The sequence below is a fragment of the Bos grunniens genome, chromosome 15 (genome assembly GCF_055505025.1).
Source record: "Bos grunniens cultivar Pamir isolate PY7600 chromosome 15, Bosgru_T2T1.0, whole genome shotgun sequence".
In the NCBI taxonomy this organism is placed as follows: Eukaryota; Metazoa; Chordata; class Mammalia; order Artiodactyla; family Bovidae; genus Bos; species Bos grunniens.
The window spans coordinates 20,752,112-20,769,734 of NC_141179.1; the positions used below are offsets into that span (position 1 = coordinate 20,752,112).

General features: G+C 42.5%; 1 protein-coding gene across 1 annotated transcript in view; it reads right to left on the bottom strand.

The window, feature by feature from the left end:
• Positions 1-4,053: 4,053 nt before the first annotated feature.
• Positions 4,054-17,623, bottom strand: part of RDX (radixin) — a 106,951-nt gene continuing 93,381 nt past the window's right edge. Inside the window, exons 15-16 of the mRNA XM_086339107.1 lie at positions 9,559-9,656; positions 4,054-4,650 (exon numbers count right to left, since the gene is read on the bottom strand). Coding sequence (XP_086195233.1) covers positions 9,590-9,656 — 67 coding nt within the window. The 3' untranslated portion in view covers positions 4,054-4,650; positions 9,559-9,589. The remainder of the gene's footprint in view (positions 4,651-9,558; positions 9,657-17,623) is intronic.

The window sequence follows — 17,623 nt, forward strand, 5'->3', positions numbered from 1 at the left end:
TCAAACATGCCTTTGAAAAGATTAAGGGAGACTGCAAATAAAATTTGTGACTACATGAAATGCTATTGAGTAAACTCCAGAGGAGATTTATCGGTTTGCCGTGTCTGTTACCAGATTAACAAATTCAGGACAAAGCGCCTCTCGCAGTTGTGAAGGCCGCACATGTTAAAATGCTGCACATCATGAGGCTGGGAGGCGAGCGGAGGGAAGTGAAGGTCCCAGTCCACGCTAAGCGGCATGGGCTGAGCGGAGCTCTGGAGGTGGGGAGCTGCAGGAGGGGCCCGAGGGGGCCCCGAGGAGGCCGCTGGCCCAGGGGCAGCTCGGGGACCAGGCCACCGGGCTCAGGTTCCTCCCCGTCAGGGCGCAGAGCTTCACACCCGCCAGCCTTTCTTTCTGCTTCTGAGTCTCCCTGCGGGGGAGCTTTCTCAGTTCTGCCCCTTCACCCGCCCCAGCCAGAGTCCGCCCATGGCTGAGACCATCAGGTGTCTGTGGGGAAGAAGACAGCGACAGGCTTCCAGAGATCCCCATCTTTCTAACAATTTACAGCCTTTTGAATCCGCATCCCAGATTGGGAGTGGGAAATGCCAAGTGGTTAAAGCGGAGGTTCAGGGAACCTTTGAATCCAGCCACAGACTCTTGTTCTGTGGTTAAGATACACAGTCATTCCAGGATCGACCAGCTCTAGTGGCCTCAGTGCCGGGGGGCTGAGGGGCGGGGGTGGGGAGCCCCACCAGGGGCGTGGTTCCTGACTTGCAGCCCATCTTGCAGGTCTCTGTGTCCTTTGAAACAGGTAGCAGTGTCACCAGACTGCCTTCCTGAGCCTTCTTTGCTGAATGGGAGGCACAAGCACAATTTCCCATCTCTCCGTGGGGTCAAAGTGCACCACCTCCCCCTGCAACCACGGGCAAGCTCTGCCCACACAGCCCTCCCCTCTGATCGATCCAACATTTGGGGGGGCTAACTGTATCATCCCAGGGAAAAAGAAATGGTTTTGAGAGGCATCGGCTCTTTCAGGTTGTAAAGCAAAACCTTGTCGTTCGCAGTAATACTCTGCCAAGGGCCTGGAGCAAAGCAGAGACCCAACAGCAAGGAGAGCTGGGTGGAGGGAACCAGTGGCTAAGGGAGTGGGCGGGGTGGGGAGTGGGGTCCAGACTCTGGCCAGGGGAACAGACTGCCTCTCAGTCCTGTGGGAGACTGTGGTGCTGGGGTGGCCGGCACAGCGGCAACTTTTTCTTCTTTTATCAAAGGAGAACCGTTCACGTCTTGGATTCTGTTTTTAAATCAGTACTTCAGGCTGCTGTATGGCTAAAATTGATTGCTCTCATGTTTTACTCAGAACAGAAATGAGCATAATCCACAACCATTTGTTCCTGCCCAAGGCTGTGGGCTAGAAGAGGACATTGATCTGCGAGAATTACTCATACAGACCAAGAATGTTTTCTGGCCCCAGCTGAGTGAAGGGCACCCAGCTGACTCAGACAGCCTCGAGAACATTTGGTTCTGGAGTCTGACAAAACCAGTAAACAGAACTCCTCTCTGTTCAGTGCCCCCGGGCCTGTAAGTGTGGTCCTCAGTCCTGGACCCCACCCCTGACCCAAGAATCAGACACTCTGGGGGGCGGGGTAGGGTAGGGGACATCTGTGGTTTCACAAACCCTCGAGATGATACTGATGCTCATAAAGTTGAAAGTAAAACCACTGAGTGAAACTGAGAATTAAAGCAAAATAGTAAGCAGGTGAAACTCACATGATCACCTTCAGCTGGGCTTGTGCGAAACTGGGCTCCCTAATGTGTATGTCAGTTGCTCAGTCCTGTCCGACTCTTTGCGACCCTGTGGACTGTAGCCTGCCAGGCTCCTCTATGGAATTCTCCAGGCAAGAATACTGGACTGGGCTGTCATTTCCTTTCCCAGGGGATCTTCTCCACCCAGGGATTGAATCCAGGTCTCCTGCATTGCAGGCAGATTCTAATACTGAATCCCAAATTTTACAGACACCCGTCTTGTGCAGGAGTCCAAGCCTGCCTCATTGGAAGTACGGCATGGAGGAGCCAAGATGGTGTGTGTTTCCTGGGGACAGAGAACAGGAGTGGGAACACGACTCCTCTGCAAACTCACCACTCAAACGACCTGTCCCACTTGCCTGGAAAGGAGGGGGCCAGCGGAGGCCAAGGGGGCAGAGGCGCTGTGCAAGAGCAGTTGTGTCTGTGCTGGGCGAAGGTCACGCTGCCCACCGATGCATTCCTAAGTGACTGGGAGTGATCGGCATTTCTCCCTTTGGGTGGCCATGCCCCTGACAGCTTGGCTTGAGCAGGACTGAAGTCTAGCAGTTCACAAGGGCCTTGGCGCTCTTCACGGCATTGCCGCCTCTGTTGGTGTGAGCAGTTCCTGAAGAAAAGGGGCTTCTTGTGCTGAGGCTTCAACTCCCCACCCATCAGTCCCAGGGCCCAGTGTAGACCACAGCCTCTCTGCCCCTGCAGAAGAGAGCTCACGAGGAGTCCAGCCAGTTTCCTCTCCCACAGGAAGTAGGAGCTGAGTATGTTGTTTCCTCAGAAGGAGTTTGACAAAGGTGGTGCTTTAGCTTGTTATCTTCATGCATTTCTTATAACCTGAAAATGAGTGAGCTTCAGACTCTCAACTCCCAGCTGCCCACCTGTGCCTCCCCCATGACCAAAGGAAGCTAACTCCCTTCCTAACCCAAAGATCAGAAAGGGTTTTAGACATTTAGTCCAAACGTCTCATTTTCTGGCAGACGCATAGGAGGCTCAGGGCACTGTAGGGAGCCGTCCAGGGTCTTCACCATGACCCATGCCTAGGTTTGACACCCATAGGCTAAAAATCTGCAACCTTCCCCACCTCCACGAACAAGCTTGTGAGCAGCTGGTTATGTGGCATTATCTATAGTTGTGTTTCTCTTTCATCACACTGTAACAGAGGCAACTGATCATTCATCCTGTCTCTTTTCTGGTAATTCTCCCTGTATCAGCAGTCATAGCCAGACCGATCTGTGTGTGGAAAGATCCGTCTGATGGTAGCACATGGGAATTTGCTGCAGTAGCAGCAGCCCACGCTGCGCCTTTCCCTGTTGACCTCAAGCCTCGGGGTCTCCGATGGATCTATTAAAAGGTGAAAGTAAGCACATACCTGGCTGTTTGGATTGTTACCTGATCAGTGGTTCAAAGGCCCCAACCAGGTGATTTCCTCAAGTGTTTCAGTCTGCACTGTTTTAACACGGAACAGCAGTCTCTCAAGTGCTGCCTGAGAACCCCGGCCACAGGATCCCAGCTCCGGGCTGCACTGCACCCCCAGGCCTTAAGGCCGAATGCTTCTATACCACCTGCTGCTTGTCATCAAGGAGCGGCCTGGAAAACCGCAGTGTGATAAGAAACCACACAAAGTATGGGATATCTTTCAAGTTACAAAAAATGCCTGATAAAGCAAAGACTTCAAATAAACTATGAGACCAGCCTGGGAACAAATATTTCTTGAAGTTGACAAACGGCATAACAAAAAAGTTGTTTCCTATGTGCTCCCTTTGGAAAGGCACAGTTTCTAAAACAACCAGACTGACTTAGTGCCCTTGGAAAACCTCAGGGACAGATTCAATATCATGCTGGCATATTTTGTGTGGTTTTTCTGAAAGTCTTTAAGAGGTAATTCTGTGCCTGACCGGTGAGCACCTGTCATATAATTGAAGCACAATACATTCTTCAAGGATGTAAGAGTGGCTATTGAAAAAGCCGACTCCTGTTGCAACCTGTCACCCAATCCTCTACGCTTCAGTCCTCAGACATTCAAGCCACTTTGCAGTGTCAGGAATAGTGCCACCTAGTAAATTAATAATGTGGCTTCACGTCCCAGCTCTGCCACCATACCCCTCAGCCTTCTTTCTCAAACACTGGCCGACTCCAAGCTAACACTCTGTAAAATCGGAGAAGACAAGAAGCTGAGACACGGCAGGCAAGCCCGCTGGCCGGTAGGGCAGTTCCTCGAGAATGTGGTAGTCACTGCCCACCATCAGTGTGCAGAATCAAGCAGAAACTAGTGCCCCAGGCTGATGTTAGAATATATTTATTGCTACATTTATGTACAGTTATACAAACAGCCAGGAATGAAAGAGAGTGCTGCAACAATTTTTCCAGATTCCACAGATGTGTGCCAGGAAATAGAGCTATATACCACTGAGTCTGCTCTCGGTTCGAAGCCAAAAATGTCACATTTTTTTAATGGAAAGTTCTTGGAAATCCTCTCAGCTTATCCCTCCTTACAAGCTAGTCATGCAGAAAAAAGTGGGTTCTCAGAAGCCTACGCCTTCAGGCATCTGTTGTGAGGATGGAGCCTTGAAGACAGGATGCTGGCTTAGGACTTTCGGGCGCAGTGCAGAGCTCGCCTGCCCTGGCCCAGCTCTCTAAGCTCTGTCCTTAGGAAAGACAATCGAGAAGGGTGAGGAGAGAGACAGAATAGCAAGAAAAGGGAAGCCAACAGTCGACAGGTGTGGAAAGAACCACCAACAAGAGCCCTGACTGAGGGAACATTTGTCCATTGGGCTCCAGCTGAGATTCTGGACTTTGGGGGAGAGAGACGTTCAAATCATCAGGCATGTCTTGGTATGACCTTATCTTAAAACTCGCCATGTGTCAGATGCCAGGGACCTGCATGAAGACACAGAAAGTGAACAGGAAAATTAGGCAAGAGAGAAGAAAACACAACTTTTATATATCACCATAATACGGTTGAAAAGGGCACCACCCTGAACACCTTTCCGGTGACACCTAGCCAAGACTGAGTTTACTATTGAATTATGAAGGGGGATGGAATGCCACAAAGGAAACACAATAATGTACACATTGCAACAAAACAAAGGTGGTTCCACAGACTCTACACTGTGACCTCAGCCTTGCTAAAATCATTCTTGGTTCTCAGAAGGAATCTAACATGATAGATCTTGCTGTGTTCCAGAATCTTGATGCAGATATGAGATCATGGTATAAACAAACTCCCCTTAACGTCACAGTCTGATAAGCCTTTGTATGTGAATCACAAGAGAAGCAGCTGAGCCGTGAGACAGGTGTGCCCAAAGAATCAGTGACTTTATTTTCACCAGTTCTGTCTTACCCACCTCAGGCCACTCCCCCTCCCCCACGACCAGGGGCCCAGGAAAGGTCATCAGACCAGGTCTAACCCAGTCTCCTGAACCAAAATCAGCCTAGCACCTCAGAGAAATGACAAGGCCTAAAGGTTGAGAACTAGAGAAGGAAATGGCAACACACTCGTGTTCTTGCCTGGAGAATCCCAGGGACGGGGGAGCCTGGTGGGCTGCCGTCTATGGGGTTGCACAGAGTCAGACATGACTGAACTGACTTAGCAGCAAAGGTTGAGAATAAGAAGCCTGTTGGTCTGAACGCACCAGACAACCAGAGGCCTCTGGGGCCACTTCATGACTCAGATACAGCCTGGCACCCGAGGCTGTAGGTGTTCTATCCCTGAAGACACCTGCCAGCTATAGTTCGTTGGTCCATGGCTATCCATGTCACGTCTAATTTCTCGCCATCATAATCCCTCAGGACCACTCAATCACAAGGAAGAGGGTAAGGATTCTGATAGAGAAATCCGCAGGACCAGAAACCTGTCAGAAGTCCCTGTCTTTTTCCTTGGGTCAATAACACTATAATCAGCTAAGGAGGGGCCCAGCTGTTCTTCTGAGGTGGACAACTGTGTGACTTTTCAAGCTGAAGGATGTGCAAATTTCAATTGGAAGGATTTTGTTGGTGGTGGTGTTCAGTTGCTTAGTTGTGTCCGACTCTTTGCGACCCCATGGACTGCAGCATGGCAGAGTTTCTTGTCCTTCACCATCTCCTGGAGCTTGTTTGAACTCATGTCCATTGATTTGGTGATACTCTCTAACCATCTCATCCTCTGTCGTCCCCTTTTCCTGCCTTCAATCTTTTCCAGCATCACGGTCTTTTCTAATGAGTCAGCTTTTCGCATCAGGTGGCCAAAGTATTGAAGCTTCAGCTTTAGCATCAGTCCTTCCAATGAATATTCAGGGTTGATTTCCGTTAGGACTGACTAGTTTGATCTCCTTACAGTCCAAGGGACTCTCAAGAGTCTTCTCCAACACCACAGTTAAAAATCATCAATTCTTTGGCACTCAGCCTTCCTTATGGTCCAACTCTCAATATCCACATATGACTACTGGAAAAACCATAGTTTTGACTAGACAGACCTTTGTCAGCAAAGTAATGTCTCTGCTTTTTAATATGCTGTCTAGGTCTGTCATAGCTTTTTTTCCAAAGAGCAAGCGTCTTTTAATTTCATGGCTGCAATCACCAACCCCAGTGATTTTGGAACCCAAGAAAATAAAGTCTTTCACTGTTTCCATTGTTTCCCCATCTATTTGCCATGAAATGATGGGACCAGATGCCATGATCTTAGTTTTTTTAATGTTGAGTTTTAAGCCAGCTTTTTCACTCTCCTCTTTCACCTTCATTTAGAAGCTCTTTAGTTCCTCTTCACTTTCTACTGTAAGGGTTGTGTCACCCGCTTATGTGAGGTTGGCATTTCTCCCTGCAATCTTGATTCCAGCTGTGCTTCAGGCCCAGCATTTCATATGATGTACTCTGCATAGAAGTTAAATAAGCAGGGTGACAATAGACAGCCTTGACATACTCCTTTCCCAATTTTGAACCAGTCCATTGTTCCATGTCTGGTTCTAACTGTTGCTTCTTGACCTGCATTCAGGTTTTGCAGGAGGCAAGTAAGGTGGTCTGGTATTCCCATCTCTCTAAGAATTTTCCAGTTTGTTGTGATCCACAGTCAAAGGCTTTAGCTTAGTCAATGAAGCAGAAGTACATGTTTTTCTGGAATTCGTTTGCTTTTTCTATGATCCAACAAATGTTGTTAATTTGATCTCTGGTTCCTCTGCCATTTCTAAATCCAGCTTGAACATCTGGAAGTTCTCAGTTCACATACTGTTGAAGCCTGGCTTGGAGAATTTGAGCATTACTTTGCTAGCATGTGATATGACTACAATTGTGTAGCAGTTTGCATATTTTTTGGCATTGGCCTTCTTTGGGATTGGACTGAAAACTGACCTTTTCTAGTTCTGTGGCCACTGCTGAGTTTTCCAAATTCGCTAGCATAATGAATGCAGCACTTTCACAGCATCATCTTTTAGGATTTGAAATAGCTCAACTGGATTTCCATCACCTTTGCTAGCTTTGTTTGTAGTAATGCCTCCTAAAGCCCACCTGAGTTTGCACTCCAGGATTTTTGGCTCTAGGTGAGTGATCACATCATCATGGTTATCTGGGTCATTAATATCTTTTTTGGTATAGTTCGTCTTGTATTCTTGCCACCTCTTCTTAATATCTTCTGCTTCTGTTAGGTCCACATAGCGTCTGTCCTTTATTGTGTCCATCTTTGCATGAAATGTTCCCTTGGTATCTCTAATTTTCTTGAAGAGATCTCTAGTCTTTCCCATTCTATTGTTTTCCTCTATTTCTTTGCATTGTTCACTGAGGAAGGCTTTCTTATCTCTCCTTGCTTTTCTTTGGAACTCTGCATTCAGGTGGGTATATCTTTCCTTTTCTCCCTTGCCTTGCACGTCTCTTATTTTTCAGCTATGTGTGCTTCTCAAGACAACCATTTTACCTTTTTGCATTTCTTTTTCTTGGTGATGGTTTTGATCACTGCTTCTTGTACAGTGTTACGAACCTCTGCTCATAGTTCTTCAGGTGCTCTATCAGATCTAATCCCTTGAATCTATTTCTCATTTCCACTGTATAACTGTAATGGATTTGATTTAGGTCATACCTGAATGGCCTAGTGGTTTTCCCTACTTTCTTCAATTTAAGCCTGGATTTTGCAATAAGGAGTTCATGATCTGAGCCACAGTCAGCTCCCAGTCTTGTTTTTGCTTACTGTATAGAGCTTCTCCATCTTTCACTGTAAAGAATATAATCAATCTGATTTCAGTATTGAACATCTGGTGATATCCATGTATGGAGTCATCTCTTGTGTTGTTGGAAGAGGGTGTTTGCTATGACCAGTGTGTTCTCTTGGCAAAACTCTGTTAGCTTTTTCCTTGCTTCATTTTGTACTCCAAGGCCAAACTTGCCTGTTATTCTAGGTATCTCTTGACTTCCTACTTTCCAAAATGGAAGTTACTTACATAAATGCCTGCATTGGAATTAATGGTTTAAAGATGAATAGCTAAGAACAGTATTATTTGTGGCAATCTGGATTGTTCAGAACATGTTTTAACCAAGGATTTTAGCTCAAATATCAAGAATAAGATTAACTAGATTCTATGGAGTCACAAACAGCTACACGCCTTTCAAATCAAGCCCTTCAAGTGGATTTCAAAACAATGAAAATATTTTGGGAATGTCATGGAATGTCAGAGATTCAGTGAATGACCTTAAACTCAATACATAGCAATCCAGAAGTCAAGGTAATTAAAAAGAGTGAAATAATGCCATTTGCAGCAACATGGATGGAACTAGAGATATCGTACCAAGCAAAATAGGTTAGAAAGACAAATACCATATGATGTCACTTACATTTGAAATCTAAATCTGACACAGATCTATGAAACAGAAACAGACTCACAGACATAGAGAACACACTTGCAATTGCCAAAGGGGAGTAAGAATTGGGAAGGGAAGTATTGGGAGTTTGGGATTAGAAAATTAATAAATATCAAGGCCAAACAAGCAAATCATTTCTAAAAATTATCCAGGCTAAGTGAAAATATATCACCGTTTGTTTAATGTCACATGAAAAGAATCTAAAAAGTAACAGTAATTCCACGTCTTAAAGTATTGTCTCAAATATATTCTGAGTTTTGTGTGTAGAATTTGGGGAGGTTTAAACAGCAAGTTGGGAGACTCAAATGTGCCATTCAAGATCTATAAGATAAACTGTACTGCCGTAGTTTTATTTAGAAATGGGATGAGTCTTAACATAACTTTGAAACAATTTCATGTGGTAATCACATTGAGCAATGATTTTTAAATATTTCCAAATTGTGATCAACGCACAATACTAATCTGGTTTACGAACCAATTCTGGAATTCTTTTACTTAATACATAGGTATGACACTTCATTTTTAAGTATATCTGAACATTTTTTCAAATAAGAAAAAAAAAAATTCTTCTAGCAGCACACAAGTACCCTATGTGTGAGCTGGCACAGCGTTACTCTACATCAAGAAGGTTCTTTCACAAAGTAAGAGAATAGTCTAAAGTAGCATGTCTAATCACCTCATGAAGATTACAGCTAAAATCTCACTGTAGTAAACTCTGTCTGACCTCAATGTTCTTGACTGGCAAAGAGCTGAGAGAGGCAAACAGCTGAGAAAGAATCTAGAGTGGGTGAGATTAGGTGCTGCACAGGGAGGGCTGGCTCTGGGTCAACTCTTTTGACTGGCATTTCACTAGACTAAAAGCTCGGGGCTGTGGATGCACAGATTCAGGTTTTATGGGGTCCTGCCAGCATTTCTGAGGTGGCAAGGGTGTGGCAGGTCTACTGGGAATCTGTTACCAGTTGTACTTACCCAGTGAGGGAAAGAGCCTTCTTCCTAACTGTTACATTTGCTTTATACTGCTTTGGCAAGAACGCATCTGGAACAATGCATACAGTTTGGGTCCCCACCTTTTAAAAGAGACATAGAAAGGTTAGAAAGCATTTCAGCAAAAGAATACAGAAGGAAGCCAGCGCTGTAGTACAGAAGCCAGAAGCACCCTTGTCCCCTGCATTCTGTAGGGCCCTCTAGGTAACCAAATTGCCAAAGCAATCTCTTTCCTAATCTTTAACCTCTAACTTTTCTTTTTCAATCACTTTTGAATCTCCACAATTATTACAATGTGAAAATAAGAATAATGTTAAATCTCCTTTTTAAAGAGATGCTAGGATTCTCATGGTTGCAGCCTTTCCGCACAAACTAGTCTTAGTCTTGTGACCAGGGAGAATGGAAAATATTGTTAACCGTATTTTCTATGCTTGAGGGTTAAGCAATTGGAAACGCAGTTACTGATAATCTCTATCTTATAGGTGGGTTATTTATCAAAAGGGCAGCTATGGTGGGCTGTTTCCCATGGAAACCATGTTATGGATGACTAGTTTGGTTTCCAAGCAGTTTAATGCATCAGTCTTTGTAGTAAAATACAGTAGAACTCTCAAAACTTGGATAAAGGAACACAGAAACAATGAAACAAAGGAGTTTTACAATTTATTCTTTATAGTGAACTTTGATGTTAAATGGGCAGAATTAATTAGAGGGTGATTAACTAGTATTTGAAATTTAAGAACACTTTACAGAAAATTTTAAGTATTTTCAAAGACTTTGAAGGTTAGCAGAGCTGGCACTTTATTGTACCAAATGTCAGTCTACAATGTATTGCTGTATATTTCCCCCTAGTAACCAGCACTATTCTCATCATTCTTAACAATGAGGTAGATTTATAGTACCCATAAAGGAACAAAACAGGAGAGAAGGAAAAGGAAGGAAAAGAGAACGATTGTCATGAGTATACTGAAAAAAATTTTCGTACGAGCAAGAGAAAGGAGGATTAGAGAGTCAAGTGAATAAATATTATGGTATAAGAAAAAAAATAAAAATAAATGAGGGGTTACAGTTATAACAGAGAAAACCATGCATGCAGTTGGCCTAAGAGGTGAAAAAGAGTATCAGAAATGTTGAAAGCTCGCCAGCAGGTGGCACCATAAAATTAAAAGCCCTCTAAGAAAAACAGCAACTCGTGATGGGGATGGAGGCTGTGAGTGAGAGATACATACACATCAGCGAGGCATATATTCACAATACAGGTGACTCTGTTCATGGAGTGCCAAGCCATAGGGTAGGATGTAAATCATACTAAGTTATCCTGAGAATGAAATTTGGTTTAATACTAGAAAAATCTACTAATTCAATATGCTAACAAACAAGCACACACACATTATCTCAAAATACAAAGAAATTGCATTTGACAAATTTTAAGTATCCTTTTTATTTAAGAAAAACTCTTGGCAAAATAGGCATATACATATAAAGAAGTTTCATTAACCTGATAAAGGTCATCTACCAAAACAGCAAATATATGTCATGGCAAATGTTAGAAGGATCTTTTTAAATTAGAAATGAGGTTCTACATTGTACCAAAAGCTTTAGTCAAATCAAGTTGGTAGATAAGGAAAAGAAGTTATATGGATTGAGAAGACAGACTGAGAACGGTATTAACTGCAGAAGAGGCCTATTTATGCAGAAAGCCCAAAAGGCTTCAGAAATTATGAGAAATAGTAAGAATTGAGCAAGATTCTTAAATATAAGATCAGCAAACAAAAATCAACTTCATTTTTATATACGAGCCACAAATAGTTTTAAAATATAACTACTAAAAAGATGGTAAAAATAAGATGCTTAATAATAAGTCTAACAAAAGAAATAGGTGATCTTAATGGAAAATTTAAACTTTACTGAAAAGTATTAAGGAAGACATAAATAAATCCAGAGACATTACATATTCATGACTAGGAATACTTAAGTATTGTACAGATGTAATTTTTTCCAAATTAATCTATTAATGTATTTCCAACAAAAAGGTTTTTTCCCTATGGTATTTAATTATAAAATTTATGTAGAACAATAAGAAAGGGTCAAAACTAGTCAGAACTACCAAAACAAGGTGGAAAAACTTCTAAAGAAAACAGGCAAAAAAGGCTATTTCAAAGGAGACATGAAAGGTCCATAAATTTAAGAAAAATTCTGAACTATATTAGTAATCAAGAAAATGCAAACTAAAAGCACATTTTAAACCTTTCAAACTGGCAAAAAGTTAAAAATCTAGTGATAGCAAGTGTGCTCGAATCAGTGCGGACATATTCTTCCTTTGAAACACAAGTTGATGCTGACACAGAAAAGCTGAACTGATCAATTCCCCTCCATAGGTGCAGATCCTGTTGCTTACGTTACTAGGAAACACGTTCAAGATTTCAGGCTATATTGTTTGTAAAATAAAAAATACTAGGAACAATCCAAGTGGGCATCATTAAGAAAGTAGAAAAATTATAGTGCATTCATGAGACAGACACTTTCAGGGCAGTGAAAATGAATGAACCACAGCTATGTTCATCAAAACAGGTGTGTGTGTGTGTGTGTGTGTGTGTGTGTGTGTGTGTGTGTGTAATCAAAATTAGGTCAAGTCCCTATGCATGCAAAAGACGACATACTGTAGATACAAACAGTTAAAAAAAAAAGGGTGATGTGATAGGGGAGGAATACCAAATGCCAAAGCGACTGGGAATGTACTATTTTAAAACCTGATGCCTGAATATCTATTATATGTATATTTACTAAGAAAATGTACTGTATATAATAACATTTTTTTGTTCATATTTCTCCTAGGCACATTCCTTTCCCTAACCCTGTTAAAAGCACTCTCTCATTTGTATGTGTTTAAAACTTTCAGAAACCGATGGAGGAAAAATACTATAATAGAGTTATAAATTTGGTTCCAATTATCTTTGATCTTTTAATCATTAGAATTTGAAGGTTTCAAGCCCTCTAGGTAGATTAGTCAATAGCTACTCTGAGAACACTGAGTAAAAGAAGCAACTGTGTTAGTCTCACAGGGGCGCACATCCTCATTCTAAGTAAGTGATTCTCAAAGTATGGTCCCAGAACAGCAGCATCAGCCTCCTGGTTAAAGATCCAAGTTCTTGGGCCCCCCACAGACTTGCTGGATCAGAAACTTTGGGAGGGAGGAGCCCTGCAAATTGGCATTTTAACAAAGTCTTCAGATGATTCTGATGTACCCAGTTTGAGAATCCCTGCTGGAAAATTTTAAAATTTATAAGGAAATCTCTTCATTATTACAAAATAAAACCCCTCTACCATGAAATAAACAATCTAGACAGCTGAGAAAGCCGCATTACTGGCCCTTGGAAGAATCTAATGGTTTTTAAAATCCTTTAATTCAGAGGTCAGCAAACTATGGCTCAAGGACCATTCAGCTCATCTATTTTTTTTTTTGTTGAGACCATGATTTAAAAGTCAAAAGAAGATGATATCATGACACATAAAATTATAAGAAAATCGGATTTCAGTGTCTGTGAATGAAGTTTTATTGGAAGGTAGCCAGGCTCCTTCACTCACATCACCTATGGCTGCTCTCGTGCCAGAACAGCGGGGCTGTGAGATGCGACAGAAATTGTCTGGCACGCGAAGTTGAAAATATTTAATATCTGGACCTGAAAATATTTAATATCTTTACAGAAAAATTTTGATGACTCCTACTTTTTTCAGTAATTACAGTCTACTAACCTCAAAGCGAAATATAATCCTAGCGATTTTTCTCCGAAAAGTACAATTTTCCTTTTAATTCCACAGGCAAAAATCTAGTAGTTTAAAAGAATTCTTAGGAAAGTTAAATCAGATCCATTTTTTATCGACAAGGTAAAGCAAATAACCCACACAGAGCATCTGAAGAATGTTTTTAATTATGCTACTTTCTCTGTCTTCAAATATTCTAATAAGTGACCAAAAAAAAAAAAAAAAAAAACAAACAGCTGGTGAATTTTAATGAAATATTTCATCACATTTAGCTCTGGAAATTAGCTTAGAAATCTCCATAGGCATTTCCTCAGGTGGCTCACTTAAAGTGTGAACTTGTCTCAAGGCTGCAGAGACTTGTTTCTCAGGCCTCACTCTGCAGCCGCCTTCCTCCGTGGCTCCTCTTTGGCTGAAACTCTCTAGGCAATCTGATCCTCAGTCTCTTGAATTTTCTTCTAGACCAAGTTCACTTCTTATTACTGAGGTCCTGCTCACCAAATTCAAGAAATATATTTTATTTAACATCTATTAACTAGCTGAAATGGCCTGTTTCTAGCCATAACCATCTTCATCTCAAATTTTATTTTCCACTAGATTTCTAAGATCCCTTGAGCACAGACCCATTTGATTTTGAGAGCTTTAACACTCAATAAAAATAAAAGGATGTTTTCTTACCCTCACAAGAATAAATCACATATTTCAACTTAAAATCTTAAAGCTATACTCACCTTCTCTTGAAAATGAGAGCACTAAACTCTTCACAGGTTGGCATTACTAGCCCATACAAGAAGTGGAATAAGTCTGATCTCCAATTTGATGGAGTTTGGTCTCCAGGTCAGTGTTACTCTATATTCAGTACAATATTTAGAGCATTCTTCTTTGCCCTCTAATGAATTCACTCACTTTAAGTTACGCAGACAGGAAAATCCTCCAAAGGGCAGTCATGTGAAAATGTCTCGATTGGAAACTTAACCTTTTATATTTTTAAAAAGCAGGGGGAGGGTGACTTTCAATTCAAAGAAACCCATACCCAAGGCACACTCTGCCATTATAGTGGCCTTTGGGCAAGTTTTGTGTGTGTTAGTCACTCAGTCTTGTCTGACTCTTTGGGACCCTATGGACTGTAGCTCACCAGGCTCCCCTGTCCATGGAATTCTCTAGGCAAGAATACTGGAGTGGGTTGCCATTCCCTTCTCCAGGGGACCTTCCCAACCCAGGGATCGAACCTGGGTCTCCCGCGGGTTCTTTACTGTCTGAACCACCAGGGAAGCAGGTTACTGAAGTCTGAAATGGGATAGTGCACCTACCTTCAAGGACGCCTGCAGCATTATTGGTATCCTTGTACAGATTAGGAAAGGGTGTCTGTCCCTCCAGGCATATGGTCCCAAGGTGCATGCTTGTCTGGCACACACTAAATTTGCACGTCTGTCCCTCCACTTCTGACCTGTGCTTCTGTGGGCTCCTTTCCAACTTCATCTCACAGATAACTCTCCCTCAGGCTCACTTAGCTCTGGACATACTGCCCTCTTTCCTGTTCCTTGAACCAGTTGAAGCCCTTTCTTGCCTCAAGTTCTTTGCACATGCTTTTCTCTCCCCTTGGAATGCTGTAAAGCAAAGCTTATAAAGCAGTGTCCAGTGGGCCACTTTTGGAGAACAGACACATTGTTTGGCTTGCAAAATGTTTTCTAAATGTTTTGAAATAAATGACATGCAAACTTTAGGAGATTTCACATAAAATTACATTTCTACTTGAATGTTTAAAGCATTATTCTTTGGACACTTTTTTAAAAAGGTGTCTGCTGGCTTATCCTGGAGAATCAGAAGGCACAGCAGCACTGAGGGTGCTGCTTTGAGGAGCTGAGCCCTCTCTGAACAGGTGTGGATTCCCCGTCAGGCCCACTGTGCTCCTTTGATCCTTCCGGGCATTTACATTTGCTGTCTTGATTTACTTTAAAATCTTTTTTTTTATATGCAACTTCCTCTCAGAGACTTCTTCCGACCTTCCTACCCTAATTATCATATTTTCCCCAACTCACTCCCTTGTTCCTTTCAAAATATTAATATAGATCTGTTGCTTTCATAGGTCAAAGATGGCTGAACATCATCAATTTTTCATGATCCAATCTAATACAATTTACAACTTTTAAATTACTCTGTGTGTGTGTTTCATGTTTTACCATACAAAGTAAGCCCATTGATAAGGATCTAGTCTTTTTCACTATTACATTCTCGGTGACTAGTATGTACATAGTACCTGGAAGGTACCAGGCACTAAAATATTCGGGTGACTAAATGCCAAGGGCTCCTCCACAGAAGTTCATTAGTAGCTCCAGAACAAACATAAAAGCCATCTTAACCTGTCCTCAGGTCCCTAGAAGTAACCCAAGTGAACTTTCCTAACCCACAGCCCAAGGCAGTTCTACTGTCTAGCCCCTCAACTCTACAGCTGGCTTTAGTCCCAGACTTTATCAGCCTCTGCTTACATAGCTGACACCCCTGATTTTAGTATTGGAAATTACTCTTAAGGTACAATTTTTTCCTTAACCCATGTGTAAACCAGCCTTGAGAATACCACTGGACATCCACATCCCATGGGGTCACAAATGGTCGGACAGAAATCAGCGACTGAACAAATAGGTAGTTCCAGCATAGCCCTTGTCTGGAGGTTTTTGCACACATAACTCCTGCTATCTGGATGGCCCTCCTAGCTTTGCCTCTCACCCCCAACCACCGACTAACTCATCCTGAAAGACTTGGCTTAGGAATCATCTCCTCCAGGGAGCCTTCCATCAAGATTAGATGCCTTCCTTCTAAGCTCCCAGAATTCATCTACCCCATTCATTTAATAAAAATACACAAACATATATATTGAAATATAAAAATATATGCATAGTACATTGGATAGTAAGTGCTACATAGAGAAGTAGTTAAAAGACATAGGTAGGGAATACTGGGGCAAAGTGCAATTTTAAATAGGGTGGTAAAGGGAAGGCCACACTGAGGTGACACTGAAGCAAAATCCTGGACGTGATAAGGAAGTGCATCGTAAAAATATCTGGGGAAAAAGTCATTCTGGACTGAGGTAAACAGGAGCACTGGCTAGTTTAGAAGATAACACTGAAGCCAGCTGACCTCAACTCAGTGAGAACAGGGGAAATCAGCAGACAAGGTCAGAGTGACAAGCGATCAGATCTTGGGCTCTGAATGGCCACCAAGAGGGATATAGCTTTCACTGAGATGGAAAAGGTCTGGGGGTTATTCAGGCATAAGTGACAGGATCTGACTTACCTTTCCAAGGCTACTGTCCTCATAGACTGTAGAAGAGCAAGAGAGGACTCCAGAAAGCCCATCAGAAGGCGCCAACAACACTACAAGCAATCCTGGTCTGTGGGATGAGCTGACAGCTGTGGAGGGTGTATGGATGGTTATTTTTTAAATGTATTATTGAATGTTGGGCCAACAGGTTCGTGATTAGATTGGGTGTGGATTAAGAGAGGAAAAGAAGAATCACATTACAGTCAAGGTTTGGGCAAGACCCACTGAAAGAAGGGTCGGGGAAGTGGAAGGCTGATGCAGTAATGAGTGGGCGGGGGGAGGAGGAGGAAGACCTCAAATTTGGTTTGATGTAACAAGTTTGAGATGCCTATTAGATATCAAAGTGGAAATATCAGGTAAATAGACACACACATCTGGAGTACAAGGGAGAGGGTTTTGGGTCGAAATTTGTTTTTAGCATACAGATGGTATCTCAAGCAACAACACTGCATGAGGTCACTAAGACAGCCAAGTACTGTAGACGGGGCAGGCCTGGGCCCTGCTACACTTCAACATTCAGAGGCTGAGGTTCCCTGAACCTCACTTGTTCAAACACACACATTATTTTCTAGCAGTAGACCACAAACTCTTCATGCTCAGGACAAACTGTCTATTTTAGCTCTACAGACATAGTACAGGGCCTGGCACACACTCAATAAACATATGCTGAGCAACATGAATGAATATGCTGGGTTGGACAAAACTGAGCGACTGAACTGAACTGAACCTTCTAAAGAGAATCACAAAGTCCTTAAAAGGCAAACAGAAGACAGAACAAATAGAACCCACAGGACTGAGGGAGGTACAAATACTAATACAACACTGAGAGATGAACAAAAAATATTACGAAAAACAAAAATGACATAATAAATGCCTTTAAAACACCAGGCTGTAAACAAAACATTCCATGTATATTATTACAGTCAATGCTCAGTCAGTGGTACTCTCATTTAACAGATGGAGAAACTGAGGCTCA